Source organism: Lissotriton helveticus, chromosome 5_1, assembly GCF_964261635.1.
Source record: "Lissotriton helveticus chromosome 5_1, aLisHel1.1, whole genome shotgun sequence".
NCBI lineage: Eukaryota > Metazoa > Chordata > Amphibia > Caudata > Salamandridae > Lissotriton > Lissotriton helveticus.
Genome location: NC_136065.1, coordinates 1,178,231,304 through 1,178,256,401, shown reverse-complemented (window position 1 = coordinate 1,178,256,401; position 25,098 = coordinate 1,178,231,304). Strand labels below are relative to the sequence as shown.

At 44.2% G+C, this 25,098-nt stretch overlaps 1 protein-coding gene across 1 annotated transcript in view; it reads right to left on the bottom strand.

The window, feature by feature from the left end:
- Positions 1-24,887, bottom strand: part of FHIP2A (FHF complex subunit HOOK interacting protein 2A) — a 359,146-nt gene extending 334,259 nt beyond the window's left edge. Inside the window, exon 1 of the mRNA XM_078643886.1 lies at positions 24,468-24,887. Coding sequence (XP_078500012.1) covers positions 24,468-24,512 — 45 coding nt within the window. The 5' untranslated portion in view covers positions 24,513-24,887. The remainder of the gene's footprint in view (positions 1-24,467) is intronic.
- Positions 24,888-25,098: the final 211 nt, after the last annotated feature.

The window sequence follows — 25,098 nt, the reverse complement described above, 5'->3', positions numbered from 1 at the left end:
GAAATAGGGCCTAGTCTTTATTTTCATTCCAGGTTTGGTATAAATCTGTTCACCCGATCGGGCAATAGGTGTGAGCAAAATTTTCCTATGAAAGCTAATACATGAAAGCACTTTTTTTTAATGTTCACACCCTTTTATTCCTCTGCCCATGTTCCGCAGAGAAGAATAGAATGTCAGACCTTTGACAACACAGCAGGTGATTTGTCAATGTTCATTCATATCCGTCCAGTGGGGGTCGAAAGTAATAGATAAATTGGCACATCAAAAAATTCCTTTTCGATAGAAAGTGTTTCAGAATCACAACTACAAAGTGGTGCCCTATACTGAGCAAAATAAATTATATATATGTGATCAAGCCACTGTGGGTGGCGAATGGCGTAATGGCCGACGAATAAAGAGCTGAATAGCACTTTGAAGAACGGGTCCGTGTCTGCTTGCCTAATTACTTTGCTGCAGCGACTGTGAAGCAGTTCTTTGGATAGATTATATATATACATATACATATACATGGAAATAAACTTCCTGATTTACTTACTTCATTGGAGCCTCAGAGTGTATTATTATCACGTACTACAGATGGATTTTGATTGAATATATATATATATATATATATATATATATATATATATATATATATACATATATACACATACATATATATATATTCACTAAAGAAACCATAGGTTTCAGGGACGTTATAGTTAGTTGAACATTTGACTTGTATAAAACCAGAGAAATTTGCCTGTTATAGTTAGTTGAGCTAACTATATCTTGCGCGCCCGCAATGCACTGGTGATGACGTCACATATTACATCACTCATGACATGGTCAGTGACATCACTGGTGACATCTCAAATTACATTACTTATAAAACCTATATTTTTCTATTATATTTTTAAATATTTTGGAACTCTATTTTACTTCTTTTTTTTTTTACTTTAAAAATTATGTAATGTTTTATATCTTCCCCCAAAAAGATGTATCTTTTTTTTTTTTGTTGTTGAAAAAACTGCACTCCCATTCCGGTAGCGTACCAAGCTCCATCACCACGCGAATCAGATCCACCATATTGCTAAACTCGTAAATGATGCGCATTTCATATCCAACAGGTTTGTGAGACCACGTTCCGCGGAGTATCATATACGCATGAAGTCGCCCCAGCTGCTACTTTGGTATCCGATGGGTACGCAGTACCAAGCCACGCGTTACGTCATGTACGTATGGGGTCGCGCCAGCTGAGCGTTGCGTATGCGACGAGTGCACATCGCCAGGCCCTGTGTTACTTCTCAGACGTATGGTGTTGCGGCGGGTACATCATCCCTCTTTTTTTTGTCTTAAAAGTATATCTAAATAATTTTAAACAGTATATGACAGCAATCGATAATCTAAAATATTTTAAACATTTATATATTTCTAACTGTAATAAACTTATATTATGATAAATATATTTTCTCAAAATCGCATCGATGCGGCCTCCTTGCACGCTCGGTGCGCGATTGCCATGTAACCTTAAAAAAAAGCATTTGATTGCTTCATAACATTTCCCATTGTAACAGTTGGGCGACCCCACGTATTTTAGTCATTCTCTCTAAAGCGTTTGATGAGAGACACTTCTTCATTTTAAACAGCTTTTTTTTAAAGTTTATTTTTGTACACATCTTCTACTACACACAACATGCAACGAACATCTTGATCAATATTCGTAGTCCATACATTAAGCCTTCCACGTGTGATGGTCATGCATCTGAAACATAACATCAAAAAACAAATGTGTGTTACACGATGCCCCTGGTGTGTGTGTGTGCACATTATTGTGCTGCTTTACGGCCTGGGTATTGGTGGCTCTAAGGAGTATCATCAGCCACGGGAAGAGTGCACATCCTAGATGACATGTGACAAACAGTAATGTGTAGATTTGTATTGCTGTACGCTCTGTTGTCAGGCTTTACCAATATAGTAGTGTGTTATATGTGAGACTTTCAGATTCACATTTGACATACACTGCTTGACTGTAATGAGCGTTATCACTGTGTATGACTTAGCCTCACTGCTGATCGAGCACATTCACATGCGTACGCTTCGCGATAGCAACACTTTCAATAATACAGCACACCATTGACATGCGTGTCTGCGCATATCCACAACCTTGACAACGACATGTGATATTCGCCACTCAATCTTTTCGAACAGCATCTCATTAGCGATAGTTGCCGCCCTCCTGATACATGCTACATTAATGTAAATTGCGCATTCTGCGACGTCAAAACTGCAAAAGAAACACACATAAGTACACTTCCAGGCCAGGTAGGAACTGAACAACGCCCAGATCCCAGGAACAATTATACACACCCCTACGCTGGCTTGGCGTACGCAAGCCCAGCCCACTTTGCATACGTATAAATAGGATAACGATGACGCCACATGTCTCAGTTCTTCCACACTGCCTCAGGTGATATGGCCGCATACACCTCGCATATCACAATGCGCAATAAAAAATGTTATTGGAAACGCCGTATTAGGAAGTAATATTACTGCTTTGAGAGGCATGCTGTATAAAGCGCGAAATTGGGCACTTGTAAACAACAAGCATTTGCAATGCAATAGGTCTCGCAATTGCGAAATTTTGACCTATTGGCATTGTAAATGACAATGCCATTTATTTGTGTCTTAAAAAACCTGCATTCATAAAAAGCCATTGTCATTTACAATACCAATAGGCCAAAGTTTAAAAAATGCGAGACCTATTGCATTGCAAATGCTTTTTTACAATTGGTTTTAAGATGTTAATGTTCCACATTTTCATAAGATAATTACTTGGAAATATGTGTGTATGCGCGTGTGTGTGTGTATCTGTATATATATATATATATATATATATATATATATATATATATATATATATATATATACACACACATTCACACACGAAGAGTTGCCCTCTTTAAGGAAGCCACACACGAGAGGTAAGTTTAGCCGCTTTTAATGAGGAGAGCTGCAGAATGGAAACAGGACACCTCCAACAGTTTCTGAAGCCTGACGCGTTTCGTGCATACCATGCACTTAATCATAGGCAAACATAGTCTGAGGCAGCACATCGCTATTTAACCAGTACCTGAAGATCTTAATGAGGCCCGCCCCAGTGGGCGTTCAAGCGCACTGCCTTCTGGCCCCTGTAGTGCCGGTTTCAATTCTCCAGTGAGCTGCGGTGCATTGCCAGCAATATTGACTTTTAAAATCCCAAGTGGTTAAGGAAAGAATCACTGAAGTCCAAGCTACATCGTATGTCTCTCTTCATGGCGCCTCTCGTCTCTGCACTGCAAGGCACCCCATGGTGCCAGCATGAGACCGCAATCACGGCGGAGCCTCCTCACGACCGGACCGGCCGTTTAAACATTCACACACGAAGAGTTGCCCTCTTTAAGGAAGCCACACACGAGAGGTAAGTTTACCCGCTTTTAATGAGGAGAGCTGCAGAATGGAAACAGGACACCTCCAACAGTTTCTGAAGCCTGATATACATATATATATATATATATATATATATATATACACACACACATTAATTGAAAAAACAAAAGGTTAAAGTAACGATATAGTTAGGTGAAAATGTCAGTATAAAACATACTGTTTTAAGACAAACAAAACTACTAAAATTCATCAGTTATAATTGACTTGAGCATCTAACTTGCTCCCAGTCATGCACAGTTTTCTCAACAATAATTTCATTGCAAACATTGCAGTGATATTATCAACGATGTGAGTGATGTAATATGTGGGGTAAATAGCAGTGCATGTTACTTGAAATAACTATAACTAGTGGATTTCTGTGGTTTTGTTAGTTTAAAATGGGATGTTTTAACTGTCATTTTCACCTAACTATATCGTTACTTTAACCTTTTGTTTTTTCAGTGAATTTAGTTTTTTTAATGTAAATTAATATTTTATTACCATATCTAAAGCCATCCCCTGCAGCAAAAGCACTTTGGCCATGTGCAGCGAGGAGTTGGCTGCAGGGTCTGGCCTGTGGCCAGTGCCTCCATCTAACAAATTGGTACAGTCCCCCACCACAAGCCAGTTCGGGCAACGGGACCCCATCCACCGCAGCTTTTTTTCTGTTACAAGTGGGAGGCCTTTGGCCTCTCCACTTTGGGCCCCAGGGAGCACATCTCCGGGGCCTCACACCTCCCCCCCCCCTCATTTAATTAAGGCACCGGAAGCCAATAGTTGCCCAGAGGACCCCATCCCCAGATCCTGAAATTCAGATATAAGGGGAAGGGGCATGTGCCTCCTCCCTCTTCAAGCCTTAATACGCTCCGGGGACCCTCTACCCTGGGGCAAACTCCATTTGGGAGGGGGGGCTCAACTTCACCCTCTCCAAGCCTTAATGGTTCACTTGGAGTTGTAACTTAATAATTTCTTGCATTTTATCTGTATGTATGTGTATTTATTTACACACACACACACGCACCCAAAAAAATCCACTCGCTATGGCGAGCCAGATTTAATCAGGACAAGCTCGTTTTTGAGCCTACTCGCCCTTTCTAGCGAGCTAAAAATGCAGGAAGACAAACTGACTTTTAATCCCCGTCTCTGAAAGTGGAGCAAATGTGACAAGATTAAAAGGCATCTTTAATTCTCACAAAGTGAATGAGCAATAAAGATGCCTTTAAATTAAGTTATCTTGTCGCATTTGCTCGTCTATCAGAGACGGAGGTCAAAAATCAGTTTGTCTTCCTACATTTACTTTTCTTTCTGTGGCTAAAGTAGAGGACTTAGATAAGTGAACTGAGTGACAATTGCATTGAGACCTGTTCACGGGTCAAGTAAATTACATTTAGGTTGAATACATTTTTCAAGCTACTAGACTTGCAGGTCTAGTAATATTTTTCTGAATTTGAGCCCTGCACAAACATACACACTGAAAAACAAACATTTGCAATGCAACAGGTCTTGCATTTATGAGAGTTTGAGCTATTGGCATTGTAAATGAAATTGCCTTTTATTTTTGTGTTGTTTTTAAAGTAGATAAATAAAAGGCATGGTCATTTACAATGCCAAAAGCTTAAACTCTCGCGAATGCGAGACCTACTGTATTGCAAATGCGTGCTACAAAAATATTTTAAAAGCGTTAAGGGACGATGACCTGCCTGCTGCTACAGGCAGGCCAAAGCAATTTGAGAAAATAGGGTTCGGAGGCTGTAATTAAAGCCTACCGAGCAACAACACACGTGACAGGGGGTGTCGCCATGGGAGGTAACAAAATGAGACAAGGTGGTACTAAGAAGGGACTACTAAGCCTTTTAACTAATGAACAGCCACAGTTTACAATGGGCAATGACACAAGCCAATGAAAAATGTGGGCGGAGAGTGGTCAGAGCTTCAAGTCGCTCGTAGAGCAGCGCATGTGCTGCCCAGGCTCGACCTAAACACCTAAAGGTTAAAGTAACAATATAGTTAGGTGAAAATGTCAGTAAAAAAATATTGTTTTGAATTAACAAAATCACAGAAATTTACCAGTTACAGTTATTTGAAGTAACTAGAACTCTCACCCAGCCATGCATAGTTTTGTTTTTCTTGTCAATTTATATGCAAATTTTGCAGTGATATTATCAATGAGCTCACTAAAGATGTTATGAGTGATGTAATATGTGGGGTAATTAGCAGTGCACGGAGGGGCACAAATTATAGTTACCTTAGGGCACAAGGTATAGTTACCTTAGGGTACAAGTTATAGTTACTTGAGATCTATACCTGGTGAATTCCAAAGGTTTTGTTCACTTAAAACAGTAAATGTTCACAATAAAGACAATTTGTAATGTTAGGTGGCACATATGAACACTGTGACACTCTACTTCACATACATAAGATAGCACAGCCCTCTCAAGTCATGACAAAATATTACTGAAAAGCTGACAACAACAAGGAGATAATCACCTAAGCTGAACTGATCACTGGACCAAACAGGACGGGTGCACAATTTTAAATCTGATACATTTATTTATTTAAGGTTTTGTATAGCGCGAACATGACCCAAGCAGGTATCAGAGCGCTTTACATGATACTAAAGAAAGGTGAAATTGGTGGTTTTCAGAAACTAAACCTTGCGATATCAATAGATATGCTTAGATTTATTATGGTATTAAAGGAATTCTGGGCCAAACTGACATCTCATGAAACACCTGGCCCGCTGGGGGGTAAAGGTGATTCCAAAGAGAGCAATGAAGATTCAGATTGAGGCGAGCTGCGAGGCATTCAGGAAATATAAAAAATAAAGAGTTAAAAATGGTGTGTCCTTAATGGCGGTCACATAGGATGAGTCATGGAAGGAAGTGTGGCAATATGCCAGGAGAGATGTTTTAACTAGTTTGCTCATTGTACAGAATAATATATTCCAACATCTGCATTGTACAGCCCTGCCATCTTGGTAGTTTAAGATCACAAATAACTAATACATCTCAATACGAACTTTTTGCATTATCATTTACAGATATGGATGCAATACTCTATACTGCATGACAATCAAATTGGCCATTGAAGAAACCTTTACTACAAACTGGACCGCCGTAATAACTGGATGCTACTGATAAACTCAAGGCAGTCATTTGCAATACCCCAGAAGGATGAAAGGCTTGACAATTTTTTACTAGACCCATGTGTTTAACAATTTTATAGTTACGAGTATCAGAAGGTCTCCCCTTAAACTTCTTTCCACAAAGAAATATATTTTAGGTACAGATTATTAAGTCAAAATAATGAGTTAATTATTTTTTATTTAGTAATGAGTTGGTGATGGGATCAAGCGATTATTATTATTATTTCCAATGATAGCGTACTGGCTACCCACCGGGTTTCCAGACGCTAAGCATAGGTATAACTGTCTAAATGAAAGATTAAAATAACCACATTTTAAGGTGCTTGAGTAATAGGAAAAGAGAGGTACAGTGTCTTAAGAATTGCAGTAGGGCATTCCAAAGTTTCGGGCCCAGGTATGCGACGAATTCTAGGCACATGGCATAAAGCCTAATTCTCAGATCTCAGCCTCCGACTGGACTGATAAGGGGAGACCAGATCCAGTACATAGAGAGGGCCAAGTCCAGCTCTACCTTTAAAAATGATGCATAGAGTTTTAAGTTGGACTCTTTTCAATTGGACCCCAGTTCAGTTCACGAAGAATAGGAGAAGCGAGGGCATACTTCGGAAGCTGAAAAAGGAGTCTTGCAGCCGATTCTGCACAACCTACAGACGGCGAATACAGACCTTGTCTATTTCCAGGTAGAGAATGTTACCGTAATCCACTCGTGCGTGTAACAGGGCCTGAATAAGAGTTCTTTGTGCCATGTGAGGAATGATCCAAATAATTTTCCTCACACTTAATCGCGACAAAACAGGTGGATGCCTCTTGGGGACGCATAGACAGAGTTTCATCCAGCCAGAATCCCAAGTGTTTTACTTTGGGGGATAAGTTAGAAGAACCCACCAAAGACTCAGGTAAATGTGGTGGACCCTAGAGCTGTAGATTCCTACCTAAAACCATAACCCCGGTTTTATCATTGTTGAATTTAAGGGAGTTACTTTCCATCCAGGAAGCCACTCGTCTTAGACCAAGATTAAGGACATCCACTCTGCCAGCATTTGAATGTGTGACCTGCAGATTAATAAACGCTGTAATGAACATGCTGCCCGCTGACCTATAATACCAGATAACAGGATACATTTCCAGTAGATTTTTACTATGTTACTATGATAATTCTAAATAGATCCTCTTCGGACAACCTGACAGAGTGAGTGGTCTGCTGTGCTTTTGAAATCAAAACAATTCATAGAAAATACATACATACTGATTGAGTGTCATTCACATCCTGCGCCCACCGATGAAAACATACTGCATACAATGAGTCAGCGGACTTCAGCTATTGGTTATACTCTCAGATGAATTATGGCATTTTGCTTGATCACGTGCATATCTACCTGAAAATAAGTGCAATTCAGTGCCAGGACTTAATGCCCGGTCTTTCAATGTTCCTTTTTCTCTTTTTATATGTCTCCTTAGTTCTTTTCTCTTTTATAAATGTTTTTAGAGCAACCTGCTGCTCTCCACACAATAAAACTGGGCAGCTTGATTGACGGACATTTCATTTGTAGTGCACTGCATCCAGAATGATCACTCCTACCAAACTGGGCAGCAATCTTGGGACTTATTATTTTACCACTCCAAGATTTTAGTAACACTGTGTCAGCAAGCTGTTATTGGGAGGAACATTGATACTAAGCAAAATAACATTCAAAGATCGGTGACTATCTTGGAATGATAATTGTTCGGTGTTTAATCACTGCAAGACAGCCACCACGATTCATTTAAATCTGGCAGTTATGAAGGATCTTGAAAACAATGAGAAATTAAATCCAACACCAGTGAAATCCAGGAGACTGCTGATAAGCACAGTTTCATTATTTAATGCAAGCATATGCTCGCCATTTTTAAGCAGGGGTATATTTCCTTTTTTTACTTCTTCTCTTATCTTCTATATGCTTGTTGAGTTTGTGTGTTTATAATCCTGTCCAAATTCATATATCTCTGATTGAAGTTGAGGATGCAATAGACCAGAGCTTGGGAAATAAAGCCCCGGGCCCGGATGGGATCCCAATCGACCTTATAAAATCTAGGCCAGAGTTTTGGGTTCCATTGCTACTTAATGGGTTTTTTTTTGTAAAATTTTTATTTTCAGTTTTAAAAGAACATTACAAACATGAAGTTCACCAAGGTGCGATACAATTCCTCTCGGGAAGGGCCCGTCTGTGAGCAAAAAAAACAAAGCATCAAATTCGTAATAACATAGGCAAAATCAGTCCTTGGCATGTGCCCATGGCTGCAGTCTCTCAACAAGTGCATTACAGAGCCGAGCTGACATGTCCAGAGGTCGGCAGAACCAAATAACCAGGTCAGATATCGTCGCTATGCACCTCGGTGAACCATAAACCGATAAACAGAACTCCCCCCCCCCCCACCCATTCCCTCCCCCCATGGTGGCGACTCAGTCAAACAAAAACTCCTTCCGGCAACAAAATTAGACCTGAAATAAATGAAGTGACCTCAAGGATGCGGGACAGACAGCGGACGGTAAGCCTTTAGACAGGAAATACACCAATGGACCCCACTGGAATTGGAAGTTCTTAAAATTACCAAGGAATATGTCCGACATTCTCTCCAAACTCAGAAGTTTCCACAGTCGTGCGTGCCACAGCGAAATTGCCGGTGCCTCCTTTTGTTTCCAGGCAGCTGCCAGTGTAAGCTTGGCAGCACCCAGGCAAAGCCACAAAATCTTCTTATCTGCTCTGGTCTGGTGCTCAAGGCCAGGTTCTCGGAGGCCTAGTAGAACAGAGGCCATCGAGTCCTCTATGGGATACTGCAGAAGTTCCCTAATGTGCGAGAGAATCTCTTCCCAATAGGGCCGAATCACTGGGCAGTCCCACCAGATGTGGCGAAAGTCCCCAAGAAACCCGCACCCCCTCCAACATTTATCGGAAGTGGCCGGATAAAAGCGATGTAGCCTGGTCGGGCATAAGTACCATTGCATAAGAGTCTTAAGGTGGGCTTCCCTGAGGTGAAGCGAGTGATTGAACTTCGCGATATCCCGCCATAACGCTGTCCATTCAGTGTCTGAGACATCTCTCCCCAGCATCTCTTCCCACTGTTCCATATACCTAGGCCTAGGCGAGACCGCCGATTTAAGCAGGAGCTGATACAGGAAGGAGATGACCCCCTTCATTACAGACGTCCGCAGCAGGAAGGCCTCAAATGGGAAGGGTGGTCTTGTAGCCGCCTCCCGCACCCCCGGCGACGTGGCCCAATGGAGCAGTTGTGCATGACGATATTGGTCATTTTGGGGAACCCCATAGTCCCTCACGCAGTTTGCAAAAGTGAGGGGAGCCTGACCATGGAACAGGTGAGTCAGAGCCCTACAACCCCCCTCCCTCCAAGCATCGAAGGTCCCCTCCCGCTGAGCCGGCGGGAAGGCTGGGTTGAAGTGCAAGGGCGTGAAGGGTGAGGGGAACGTAGTCCAACGTTCGTCCCCAACAAGGGTGTCCCATACCTTCAGGACAGTACCCGTAGGTGTACTTATATAGGCATTCAAGGGGCGGTCCTTCTTAGGCTTCCAAGCCAAATCCCAAACCGACCTCCCCGCCACACTCCGGTCCATATGCAGCCAATGCTTCTCCGATGTTTGCTGTGACCACTCTACCAAAATTCTCAGTTGTGCCGCCTTGCAATAAAGCTGGACGTCAGGAAGTCCCACCCCGCCCTCGGACCTCGGCCTACATAGTAATGCAAAGGACAAGCGTGCCCGGCCCCCCTGCCACACAAATCGCAAGATCTGAGTCCTAAGACGCCGAAAAAAGTCGCCGTCCAAAGAGATGGGCAGGGCCTGAAATAAATACAAATATTTGGGAAGGAGAACCATCTTCACAGCATGGATCCTACCCAGCCAGGACAGAAATTTAGGTTTCCATCTGTCCAATTCGGCTCGAGTCTTTGCCAACAAAGAGGGGAAATTGGCCGCGAATAGTTTGCCCACAGTAGGAGTCAAGTGGACCCCCAGGTAGACAATCGAGTCAGCAGCCCAGGCTAAGGGTGTCAGCGTGCGCACGCGTTCCGTGTCCGTTGGCGATAGAGTAAGATTCAGGACATACGACTTGCTGTAGTTAACCTTGAAGCCTGCCACCTCTTCATAGTTCAGCAAGGTCTCCCTAACACAATGGAAAGAAGCACGTCGTCCGCGAAGAGCGTGATCTTGTGTTGCTCTCCCGTGAACGGAATGCCCCGTATGCCCTCATGTTCCCTCACCGCCACCGCCAGGGGCTCAATGCTCAGCGCGAACAGGAGAGGAGAAAGGGGACAACCCTGCCTAGTGCCTCTGGTATGCGGAAAGAATGCAGACAAGTGGCCATTGACTCCCACTCGAGATCTAGGACTGCAGAAGTTGGCCTTCACCATGGTAATGAACTTTGCCGAAAAGCCAAAAGCCGTCATCGTATGAAACAGGAAGCGCCAGTCCACACGGTCGAATGCCTTTTCGGCATCCAACCCCACCAGAACCGCCGGAATGCGAAACCTGTCCGCCTTTTCAATGAGATGTACAACTCTGCGCGTATTGTCGTGCGTCTGGCGTCCCTTGATAAACCCGGATTGGTCAGGGTGTATGATCGCTGGTAACAGATCCTGCAGTCTATGCGCCAGGATTGTCGAATATAATTTCGCATCCAAGTTAAGGAGCGCTATGGGGCGAAACGAGGCACACTGGGTGGGGTCTTTCCCCGGCTTCGGCAGGACCGTTATAACCGCCTCGGCCAGGGAACCCTTCGAAGAGCCGGTCTCAGCCATGTCGTTAAAGAGGGACACCAGGAAGTCACAAAGTTCAGAGGCGAACGTCTTATAGAAGACGGCAGTATATCCGTCCGGTCCAGGGGCCTTGTGCAGTTTCAGGTTCTTAATAGCCCCGAGTACCTCTTCCCTGGTAATTGGTGCCTCCAGGACCTCATTCCACTCCTTGGATACCTGGGGAAGGGGCAAGCGCTGCAGATACTGCTTCTGAGACTCCGCATCCAGCTCGTCTCCAGCATAAAGGTCTTCGTAAAAACGGCCAAAAACGGCCGCCTTCTCCTCGTCCCGGTGATGCAGCCCACCCGCAGCGTCCCGAATCCCCCCGATATACTCACGCTCCCGCCTGTCCCGCAGCTGCCGTGCCAAATGTCTTCCCACCTTGTTACCGCAGGAATAAGACTGCCTGCCTAACCGCAATAGCGTCAATTCGGCCCTGTTATTGTAGTGGGCTCTCAATTTCCCACGAATTGCGGTCAAAGGCCGGAGGGTCACTCTAGAAGGGTTGAGCTTGTGAGCCTGCTCAAGGATCGCCAATTCGGTCTCCAGAGCTTCCCTATCCTTGCGCCGCGCTTTATTAAGATTTGCATTGAGGCCCAAGCAAGTGCCCCTGATGGACGCCTTCAATGCGTCCCAAGTGTTGGAGACCGAGGTGTCCGACACTGGGTTCAGCTCAAGAAAGTCCTTGATGGCCTCACGCAGCGCCTTGCTAGAGACATCGTCCCGCACCACCGAGGCCGGGAAGTACCATTTCCGCTGCCCATCACCAGGTGAGGACCACCGGAGGCTAAGCACCAGCAGACTGTGGTCAGAGACCGAGAGCGGAAGAATGACGGAGTCAAGGACATCACCTCTAAGTGCCTGGCTAATAAAAATGTGGTCCAAACGGGAGTAAGAATGGTGGACTGCGAAAAAAAAGTGTAATCTCGGGAAGTAGAATGGAAGAAACGCCAGCCGTCGACCAGAACCAGTTCACCCACCAACTGCTGTGAGGAGGGAGAAAACACCACTGTATGTACCCTATGGGTCCCAGAGCTATCCACATTCGCATCCCACACCAGATTAAAGTCCCCCAGGAGGAACAGGTTCCCTTCCGCAAAGTCACCCACACGTTGTAACACTCCTTGCAAAAATTGATTTTGACCAGCGTTGGGGATGTATACCACCACAAAAGTACAAAGTCTCCCTCGGACAAGCCCCTTCACCATCAGCCAGCGTCCACCCTTATCACTACAGACATCATGAGGCTGGAAGTGCAGCGTAGAGCGAAATAGGATAGCCACCCCCCTATGCTTCGTGGACGCCGAAGACCTATAGATAATGGGAAATGCCTTATGTCGAAGGCGCAGCTCGTCCTTACGCGCTAGGTGGGTCTCCTGGAGCCCCACAACATCCAACTGATGATCCGTCACATACTTCCACACCTTCTGCCTCTTCTGTGGCGAGTTCAGGCCTTTAACATTCCATGTCCCTATACTAACCGGCATGATGTCCCCATAAACCAAAACTCTCTATAGACAGCATTGGGGCCCCCCACCCCACAGTCAACCATCTTCCGTGCAAAAGTAACAGTGTCAGGCGACCCAAGGACCCCTCCCGCGCCTCACCAGCCTGACCCTCCGCCTCCCGCAAACCCTCCAGTGCCGCAGCCCACTCCCCACACGCCACTCTCACACCTCTCCAGACCCACCGTATGTGCCACAAATCGCTCCAGTCGCCACCAACATTTCCCACCCCAGTCCCCCCAACATTCCATCCCCCCCCCGAAAGAAAAAGGAACAGTGATATTGTAAACAGAACAGAAAGATTGAAGATAATACTCATCAGTCCCAGTTGTCCACAGTTCGCGGAGCTCCGACCACTCCGGGGACAGGGTAGGGAGACCATCCCGGTTCCTCCCAAGGTCACGGTCTGGGGAGTCTTCTCCAAAAGTACATCCATTCACCCAGACCGGGGGGGGGTCCATGCCCCCTCCAGCGCCGATCCGCATTAATCAAGTCACCGTCATGCCGCTCCAGAGCTGGCCTGTGACGCCGGCAGCGTCGCTGAAACTACTGAAGCCACTGCGCTCCCCCTCTCCTGCTGGCTGGAAGTGCGGTCCGGGCGTCCCCGAGCTGGTGAGGACCCCACTCTGTGCCATGAGGAGGATCGACGGCGCCGCCGAGACGGGGATGCATTCGACCCTTGGGACGGGGCAACATCATCCAAACCCAAGAGCTCCTTCGCCTCCTGGAGGGAGCGCATCTGCACCAGACGGTTCTGCCACCTGAAGATGATCCTGAAGGGGTGCCCCCAAGAATATGCGATGTTGCGTTCCCGCAGAAAGGAAGTCACCGGGCGAAAATCCCTCCTTTTTTGGAGCGTAGAAGCTGCTAGGTCTTGAAAAAGTTGAGGACGATGGTCCCGAAAATGCAGCGAAGTGATGGCCCTGGCTTTACGAAGGATGCGCTCTTTCACTTGAAAGTCATGAACACAGACATGGATGTCTGGGGGCGCCCCCCCCCCCTCTCCTGGACAAACCAACGCGGTGGACTCTATCCATCTGGATATCCTTCACATCGTCTTCGTCCAAGATCTGCAGAAACAGTTCCTGCACATAGCCTCGCAGGTCTCCCGGCTCGCCATCCCAAGGCACCGCTCTAATGCGGATGTTATTCCGACGGGAACGGTTCTCAAGGTCTTCCGTGTGTGCCTGCAGATCCAAGTTTTGTTCCGTGAGACGAAGGACGTCCTGTTGGAGTAAGTGTACATCATTGGCCGTGCTCAAATCATGGTCCTCCAGTGTCGCCACTCTCTCGCCAATCCCATCAACATCTCTCCGCACTTCCCGGAGATCAGAGGCCAGTTGCGCCCGCAGCTCGGAGATGTCCTCCTTGATGGAAGCAAAAAGTTCGGTCATAAATGCCTTGGTGGCCGGGGCCTCGTCATCGGACATTCTTGGTGACCCACTGGTACCCGGGGAAGCCGGTTGCTGTGAAGATTTAGCTGCTCCGTCCTTCACCACACGCCCCTTGCGGGCCTGGTTAGCCATAATGCCGGGCACCCTTCGCCAGGGCGGAAGTTCCACCAAGCACCACCCAAGCCAAACGGTACCGGGACCCGGGCTTGCAGGCGTAGTAGTCGGCCCCCGCAGGGCAGCCCAACTCGGCGTCCACCACTCTGCACCAGGCCAGAGGCTCCCAGAGAACCCCCGGACGCCGAGACTCCAGGCGGCAGGAACGCACAAGAACCAAGGAACAGGGAGTCCCTAGTCAGCGATGGCAAGCCCCTGAGAAAATGGTGCGGTGGGGCAACTCAGACGCCAGATATCCAGGCGTGAGCGCTAAGCACTCAAACGACCAGGTGAGCCAGGCAAAATGGCGTCGTCACGCTCCCTATCCAGACCGCCTCCAGACCACCAGGCACGCACTCCCAGCTGCACCTCTAGTCCTGCACCAGTCCACAGCTCATGTCCGGGGCCTGCACAATCGAAGCCTCATGACCCCCCTTGATGTCCGGGCATAGCAAGCCGGCGGCAGTCCCCCGGGCCCACACACCATCCAGGCCGGCGCCGGATGCAAATCCCAGGGCCCCTCCGCACCGCAGGAAGCCGAGCCTGCTTTGACTGCGCTCACCCTGCTCGGATTGCCGGCCGTCAGCCACTCTCCCCTTCTGGGCCGGTGCGCAACTCCACGCTCCGAAGCTGGGCCCAACTGCGTGACCCAGATGAATGCAGCTGCTGGGATGCGCCCGGGGCCTCCACCACCCCTCCGGGCCGGCGCTCCTGGGCCTCCGCGCTCCTCCGAGATCAGGCCCCCTCCTCACCTCCAGCCCGAAAGCACCTCCGGTGATCACTGGCAGGCAGCGCGCGGCTCGCTCCAAGCAGCAGGCGTCCGTGGGGACCTCGGGCGGCGGCGAGCCCCCGCCTCCGACGCGGCAGCACCGAACTTCCGGCCGGCCTCCAGGACACGCGAGGCCGGGGATTTCAAGGCAACACAACCCCTCCGTGCCTTCCGCCTCTATGTGCGGCGCAGCGCTCTGCCGGCGGCACCGGACCTCACCGCACCACTCCGCAGACCTCCACCAACAGTCCGGTGGCCGATCGGAGCCGGTGACACAAGCTATCAGCTGCTATTATGGATCGGCGCCGGAGAGGCACAGAAAAGCGTCCTAGTCCGACGCCATCTTGGCCACGCCCCTCCGCTACTTAATGTTTTTAACAATTTAACAACAACAAAGATCCCAAACACCTGGTCTACATCTGTAATTGTCCCAATCTTTAAAAAGGGAGATAGATCTAAACCAAGTTGTTATAGACCAATCTCCCTAATTGATAATACTCTTAAGATATTGGGGAGAGTTGTATTTAATAAGATCAGAACCTGGGCAAAGGATGCAAACATATTAAATAAATGCCAGTTGGGTTTCCAAAGTCATCTTGGAACGGTGGAACAGTGGCTGAATCTTAATTTAATTATAGGAAAATATACCATCGCCCGACACAGTCCCCTTAACCTGGCATTTATGGATCTCACATCCGCTTTCGATTTTGCTAATCGATCCAGGCTCTGGCAATGCCTTTTAGATTATGGGTTGGACAAAGATATGGTGTATTTTTTAGCATATTTGCAGAGGGACCTTAGGGCTCGGGTGAGAAGAAGCAAAGACGGGGCAGTTTCAGGGGACATAGTAGTAGGTAGAGGAGTTAGACAATAGTGCGTCCTCGCCCCACTTTTATTTATTTTATACATTAATGAGTTAAATAATGTACTGTCCAACCAAACTACAGATGTCCCAATAATCAATGGTAATAAACTGCCCAGAGATACTATACGCGGATGACGCGGTTTTAATTGGGCGCACACCCAATGCCCTACGAATTTTGGTCAGGGCTTTTGTAGCTTTTATAAATAGCCTGAACCTTTGTACACATTTTAAGAAATCTTTTTTAATGTGTTGTGGCCCCCAAAAATGTTCTCTTAACACTATTATTTTGGGCACAAATTCTTTGCTATGCACTCGCACTTTTCCGTATCTAGGCTTACAATTCTCAGATAATGGGTCCTGGACACCGCACTTGGCCTATGGACATAGCAAATCTTTAAAAGCTATAAATTCAGTTACAAGCCTTCCCCAACCAAAAAGAATAGAGGTGGTACTGTCCCTACTTAAAATCTATAGGACACAATGTGTACCAGTTATGACTTATTGGACTTAAATCTGGGGCTATATAAACCAGTGTCCAGGCTGAAGAAAATAGATTTTTTAGGAGAATTTTAGGTTTACCGATTTCGGCATCCACTTTTATCTGTCATAACGAGCTAAGATTACCCTATTTGGAGGACTATATTAGGTCCCTGTAGTGTAATGTATATTCTAGTACAGCGTTATACGCCGCGTGGAACATCTTGTGCATGGAGAGTACCACGCGACGTATAACGATTGGATCAGTTCTCGTGCTCATAATATGTTTAGATATGAATGTATGCACATCCGTGCAGGGACGTTGGTAGATCTACGGTTGGCTTTGTATACTGGGCTTACCGCTGATCAGACGCTCCGCTGCCGGGTGGAGTTTTACCTGTGGATTAAATCCTGTTACTGGATACCTCGTTGTCTCCGCATTTCATTTACTACATTTTGGCGACGCCGGGAATTCAACTCCACCCTATTTCCCACGCGAAGAAGAAATTTCATTAAATTATTCAGATATACCGACTTCCCATTGGCTGCACGACGGAGACCTTCAGCATGATAAGCTTTTAACAAGCATGATTATCCAATAAGGACGCTAAGATTCAAACAACCTCAGGGATTCGCTACACCGTCATTTTCTTTAAAAGTGAATCTCACCCATTGGATAAATGCAAAAGCGCATTTCATTGGACAAACGCTCTTCAAAACAAGCTAAGAGGTAGACGTTTTACCGGAACAAGGTACTGTTTATATTTCATTTGGTGGGTCCTTGTTTTAACGTTACCTTAAACTTGTCAAGCGTGTCCTTTCTGCGATACGCACGCTATAAACGCGCTATAAATAAATTCAATACGTTATTGTGCACCAACATTATTCGAACAGTGCACCTGTTTCAATGCGCGCATAAATACTTTCTGCCATCGCGCATAAGGGAACATTTCAATCAGCGTATTCCTTCAGCGATACGCACGCTCACATTATTTAAATTCTACAAACCAGCGCTGAAACTTTCATACTACGTAACAGTACTGACAAACTGCGTGACATTAAAATAAAGTAATATTTATTCTGCATTTCAAATCCAAGGCTACAAACTTCGATATATTATCCTTTTCAGAAATAATAATATTTATTACAGGTTTATTTAGACTTGGTATTTACAAAGTTTTTATTATCTGATCATTACTAAGGATTTAAAGTCATTGGTATTTATACAAGAGTTTTTATTATCTGGTCATTACTAAGGATTTAAAGTCATACAGATGTGGTTCAAGAGAACATTTAGCAAACGCTAAAAATTGTCCGGCTGTTAAAAAACGTTGTTCAATTTGCAAAAAAATAGGACACTTTCAAGGTGTTTGTAGATTTGCAAAGAAAAGTTCTAATGTTAATTACATTGAGGTGGATGATTGTGCTAATTCTTTTAAAAACATTATTGTAACTCTTGATGCTAATGGTGATGTAGAATCTATTAAGGGCCCTTTATGTTCAGCCATTATTGATAATGTCCAATTACAGGTGATGGCGGATTCAGGGTCACCTTACACCATTCTCAGAGATTCCACCTTTTATGAAAAATGGGACAAAAGAGTGGTACTAATAGAATCTGATGTTAATCCAAGAGCATTCGGAGAAAAAGATATTAATATGCTAGGTTATTTTGAAGGTTTAGTTCAGTGTTTGGGAAGAGAAACAGTTACAAAAATTTACGTAGCAGAAAAAGGTAAAAACATAGTAGGTTGGAAAGATTTAGCATTAATGGGTCTTTATTTAGTTCCTGGTGATGAAAATCCCATCAAAGTGGGAGATTTACCAAAATGTAAAACAAATTCTGATAAAACAACTATAGCAAACATAGAGAGTTCTAATGTAAATATTCAGGACATTATATCAGAATTTAAACCTGTGTTTGAAGAAAAAATTGGAAGTGTGAAAGGATTCGAACATAAAATCAGGTTAATTCCAGGAGCTCAACCAATCACACACAAAGTCAGGGCTGTTCCATTAAGTGTTAGAACAGAATTAAAAGCGATGTTAGATGATTTATGTAAACAAGGTGTCATTTCCCCTGTTAATTCTTCACAATGGGTCGCACCCATCGTAGTCATTCGAAAAAAGACAAATAAAATTAGGATGTGTGCGGATTTACGCTCTTTAAATAAGAACATTATTATTGACTGCCATCCTTTACCGAGAATTCACGAATTACTAGCTAACATTGGTCGAGCAAAATGGTTTTCATTGATAGATTTGAGGTCAGCATACCACCAGGTGGCTTTGTCAAAAGAGTCACAAGAACTTACTTCTTTTATTACTCCTTTTGGAGCGTTCAAATTTATGCGCCTCCCTTTTGGGTTGGCGTCTGCAGGTAGTGTGTTCCAAAAGTTGATGGATGAGTTATTCCAAGGAATTGAAGGAGTACAAGCTTACTTGGACGACATTTTAATTTTTGCAGAAACCTTACATGAACATAACAAAATAATTAAAAAAGTTTTATCAATTCTAATGTCTAGAAATATGACAGTTAATAAAGAAAAATGTAAAATTGCAGTAAATGAGATTGAGTACTTGGGCCATACTGTCTCAGATAAAGGTATCACTCCCAAGGTTTCTGTAGTTAAGGCTATTGAAGAAGCAAAACCACCCCCAGACAAAGACGCTTTAAGATCGTTTCTTGGACTAGCAGAATATTACGCAAGATTTGTGCAATCTTATTCGCAGTTAGTAGAACCACTGAGACAACTTTTAAGAAAAGGAGTAACTTTTGTTTGGACTGAGGAATTAAATAAAGTCTTTAGTGAGGTTAAGAAAATGATTATATCTGCAAAAGCCATTCATGCATTTAGAGAAGATGCTGTATCTACTATTACAGTGGATGCCAGTATATCTGGTTTAGGGGCAATTCTTACCCAGAAAGTGAACGGTCAAGAACAAACTGTCGCATTTGCTTCAAGAGCATTGAAAAAGTTTGAACAAAGATACAGTACGATAGAAAGGGAAGCGTTAGCTTGTTCTTGGGCTGTTCATAAATTTAAAATGTATATTTGGGGGAGGAAATTCGAACTAGTAACCGATCACAAGCCTTTGATCTACATTTTTACCAAACCCTGCCCATCTTTATCAGCTCGACTTATGAGATTAGTATCAAAGTTACAGGAGTTCAATTTTACAATTAGACATATAGTAGGTGGAAAAAATTTCCGAGCTGATTGCTTATCCAGAATGGCTATGTCCAATAATGATGAAGAAGATTCTGTTGAGGAAGATGTAGAGTGTGGTACATTGATAGATGCTGTCAATGAAATTAGTACTGTCATTTCAGAAGAAGACTGGAAGAATAGTACTAAAGAGGATAATGTTTTATTGAAGGTGATAGAATTTTCAACTCAACAGTGGCCTGAACCAAGGAATTTGAGTGGAGAGTTACGGAGTTTTGCTCAAGTGGCAGATCAACTAGTTGTGGAGAATGATATTGTTCGTAAAGGTGAGAAATTTGTTCCTCCTTTTAGATTAAGAGAATCAATCATTAATTTAGCACACCAGGGACATTTAGGAGTAACAAAGACAGCTATGCGAATTAAGCAAAACTATTGGTGGCCATCTCTGGATACTCAGGTCAAGAATTTGATTGATTCTTGTCCTGAGTGCTTATTGTCTGATAAGCATTGGCGTACAATGAAAATGCCATTACACCCCACAGAATTTCCAGATACCCCTTGGGAGAAAGTTGCTGTAGATTTTTCGGGACCATATTCTATTCTTCAACAAGAAAATAAATATGTGATCCTTTTAGTTGATTATTTTTCCAAATGGTTATACTTTGATTTTGTCAAAACATCCAGATTCGAATTCCACCATTGTTTTTCTAAAGAAAGTTTTTGAGTTGGAAGGTACCCCGAAGTACATAGTTACAGATAATGGTACCCATTTTGTGTCTGATAAGATACATGCATTTTTGGAGGGTTTAGATGTCAAACAACTCAAAGTTGCTTTATATTCACCATCTTCAAATGGTCTTGTGGAGAGAGGAAATAGAATAATTAAAGAAGGTATTCAGACTGCAGTCTCTTGTGGTTATAAAGTGGAAGAATTTGTTACTCAAAAAGTATGGCATTACAACACTTCCCCTCACTGTGTAACAGGTGTATCCCCTTTTTCTCTATTAAGAGGAAGAGAAAATCGTTCTGTTTTATTTCCATCATGGTTACACAAAGATTCTGTAAAGAAACCATTTGAGTCTCATACAATCAAAAATATGGTTCAAGCTAAACAAGATCAAATGAAATTGAATTTTGACAAAGGTGTAAACAATAGTTTTACTGATGTTAATGTGGGAGATTGGGTCTTGATTAAAAGTCCTGGGAAAATAACGAAAGGACGTTCAAAATTTGGTAAACCTGTCCAAGTGTTAAAAGTTGGTAAAGGGTCTGCTTTTCTTAATAAAAGAGGTTGGTGGAATAAGCGACAATTAGTAAAGATTACAGAACGTCAAGCTGAAATTATCAAAAGTAAAATGAACACCGACATATCTGAAAACTTAGACTGGTCTTTTTGGATTAAAGAACCCCAATTATTGGTAAATTCTAATCGACCGGATGAAACATGTTCAGTCAGACATGAGTTAGTAGTTCCACGTCATTTTGATGAACCTCTTTCTAGAGAACAAAATGTAGAGGATCAAAACTCTGTTGAAAGTCAAAAATGTTCTTCTTTTGGTAGATGTATCAAAATACCAGAGAGATATAATGAATTTGTAAAATTTTAGGTATCTACTGTCTTGATTTTGTTTATTGTTATAAGCGGGAAGGTGGTGTAGTGTAATGTATATTCTAGTACAGCGTTATACGCCGCGTGGAACATCTCGTGCATGGAGAGTACCACGCGACGTATAACGATTGGATCAGTTCTCGTGCTCATAATATGTTTAGATATGAATGTATGCACACCCGTGCAGGGACGTTGGTAGATCTACGGTTGGCTTTGTATACTGGGCTTACCGCTGATCAGACGCTCCGCTGCCGGGTGGAGTTTTACCTGTGGATTAAATCCTGTTACTGGATACCTCGTTGTCTCCGCATTTCATTTACTACAGTCCCGCCCTGCCATATTTTGGCTAAAAGTCTGGCAAAATCCAGCAGCTACATTAACGAGGGAAATCTTGGCTGATTGCCTAAAATTTGACAGGGGTGGTGACATACCGTGGATTGCTGAAGTACGGGCAAATTTGACAGCTGTTAACCTTAGCCATATTTTTTACAACCCCGACCAATTAGATAGAATTGATGGAAAGACTATCCGTAAACTTTTATATAAACATTATGGGGACATAAGACATGCCCAGGAGTCTACTAAAGTATCCATGGGACAATACATAACAATGGCAGAAGAAGGCGGACCTCCATCCTGTTTACCCGTTAGTTATTTGTTAAAAGATACTACTTGCTGGGAGCGAAGCCTTCTTTTTCGCCTTAGATCGGGTACAATAAAATATTTGCTGTATTTCCCCTTGGGATATCAACCCAATATTGATGATCTGGCTGGCTCATGAGGCAATTTAGGAAAACAGTCCATGCTGCATTTTTGTTTTTTAGTACCTTTTATCAAAAATATAGTATGCAGTTATTGATAAAGTTTTTTAGGTCAAAGGGGATAACGGACTTTAAGGTTGCCTATAAAATAATTCTGCAGGTTAAAAATGATGATTTAATATACTGAGTATGCACCTTTTTGAAAATGGCTATCCGTTCACGCTCTTCTATGAATCCTTGAATGTTGGACCAGGTCGCACTTTATATATACCTTTGGATTGTACATTTAAATAGGGGAATATGTAATACAATTAATATGCAGGCACATAGAGTACTTTGTTTACAATTTTTCCTTGTTTCTGTACACTGGCACCTTTACATAATGCTGCTATTTGTAATTTTAATGTAATTTATTAATTTGACTACCACCTGCATATTTGCACATTGCACCTTGGGACTTTAGTATTGAAGCTGCAAATGGCTATGTGATCTATTAATTTGCCTGCTCCCTGCATATTTGCACATTGCACCCTGGCACTTTAGTATTGAATCTGCAATTGGCTATGCGTGATTTCCTTGTAATATTTTATCGACTGGTTGTAGAATGAAATCCGGTTTTAACATTTTATTGATGAAGGATTATGTAACTGACTATGAGAAATGTTTAAACTATATGCTTGTGATATAATCAATGTTTAGTTACAACCTTCTTATTGACGATGGATTATGTGAAATGTGTGTACTTTTATGGATAATACATATCCAAATAAAGATCAATAATGATGATGAGTTTGTGTGTGTTTTATCGTCGATAGATAAGTGAGTGAATGTAAGAATGAGCCAGTGGGTTAATGAATGAACACTTGAGTGAAAGCACGAGTGACAGTTCATGTATGATGAAGAGCCTAAACTCACCTGTGATTTCAGACGCACTTGCAGCTACACGCCATAATTACTAAAGTAAAGTAAAGTCCACATTTGTAAAGCGCACAATCACCCGTAAGGGTCTCTAGGCGCTGGGGGCCGTCGGGAAGATTAAGAGAGCTATTGCCCAGAGTCACATGGTGCTGGGCTAACCTGCCGCCGGAGCCGGGGATCAAACGTGGTCCCCAGATTCCAGCGTCAGTCGCCCTGGCCGCGGCGCCACACCTCTACCCTACTAGTATTGTCAAGGATTGTTAATTAAATAGGGACTTGATTGCTCCATTATATAGATAAGCACTTTGGCTTTCTAGAACTAAATTTGAGTACACAAATCTGCAATCTATAATTCTAACAAGACAGCTGGAGTTCAGAAATCAGTCAACCATAAATAGGCGTTGGCTTAATTATGTACCATCCTAAGAAGACTACTTCTTTTTTTGCATTAAAACACATTACTTTCTAATGTTAGCAGCCCACTTCTGAACAGTACAAAAAGTCACTATCAATCAGGGAATATGAGAATCCTATTTACAATAACAAGCATACATTATTGTACTAATGAAATAAACTACTGTCGATACATTATAAGGATATGACAGGCCACTGGCGAACTCACTGATCAAAATAAGAAAGAACACAGCAAATCTGCCATTTCCCCCATGCTTCATCTTATTATGTTATGGTTTTGGGCTCTTGTTCACCGTGGCCAAATATGATGTTCTTTGCATGAAGATCAATTACTGTAGGAGCACTTTAAAAATGGTGGAAAGTACTTAAACTGTGATTTCGGTTAAAAAAGAAAAGCAAATGGAGAAATACACGGGAATGCCACCAAAAAAAGACCCCACTGACATAAATCAGGCATAGGTGAAACACTCATGATACCCTTGCTTAAGATGGGGATGTTAACTGACTACGCTGCTTATGACAAGTCCATTTCCCTTGACTAATGTGTTTTACGAGCTGCAGGAAATCGCTTGTGTACCCTGTGTCAGAGGCTTCAGAGTGTCCTGTAACCTTTCTCCACCCTTATGTCAGGAGTTCAGACAGTTCATTTCTTCACCTGTGCCATAAGCTGCACGATTCACATGGCTTGGCCTCTTCTCCCTGCATTCAAAGGCTGTAGGGAAATTGGACATGTCCGCTCTTCAGCCAAGCAATGCACTTCATTAACTCACCTAGAAAGTGTCCACTTCTTCACAATACCCATGTCCTCTCATACTAGGCCTCATCCTCGACTTCACCCACCAGGCTTCCCCTTCTTATCGCCCTTCCACTGGGGTCTACTCAGTGGCGCCTCCAGGCCTTGCACCTGGCGTACCTTCATGGAGATATCGGATATGTAGACTATTGTCTTCTCAATGACCCCATTCCTCCCTCCTTAGCAACTCCACGTCTAGGCCGAACATCCCCGGACTCGCGTGGACCGGTAGCAAGCCCTCCCCTTCTGCCCGGTTGCTTACCGCCTCCACGGCGTGCTGCAGTATAGATGTGATCTTGGAGAACATCCTGGAGCGCTGCAGCCGCTGCCGGGAGTTCCTGCTCAGCTCTTCCAGCCGCCGGCGGCGCTCCAGGGTCAAGCCGGGCCGGGGGCGATCTCTGCTGAACGGCCTGTGGGGTTCCCGGACACCGTGGCACTGACAGGAGCGGCAGCGCACCGAGCCGGTGCTACCACCGGCGACCGCTCGGCGGCGCCCGAATCACACACCACCAGCTGACAACTACTGGGAATGACGTCATCAGGTGGGCGTCCCTATGCTTGCAGATTGCACGGGTAAGGAACAAGGACAGTCAAAACAAACAGAAGGTCCGCCACGTCTGCATCTGGTTGTGCTCCTCTCATTGTATTGTACGAGTAAGATTCCCGTTCCAAAATGGAAAGCATGCGTGCGTCTATTCATGACGCGCCTACGCCGTACAATGCGACGTGTTCCATAGTTCAAGATGTCTTCTGTGGTTGCGTCTTGTAATTTCTTTTCTGAAGCACAACAACGTTTTGCCCCTTTCAAAGATGGCCGTTTTCAAACCTTGACTGTTCTAGCGTAATGAAAACACACAGGGGCAGATTTATGTTGGGGTTGCGCCACATTTACG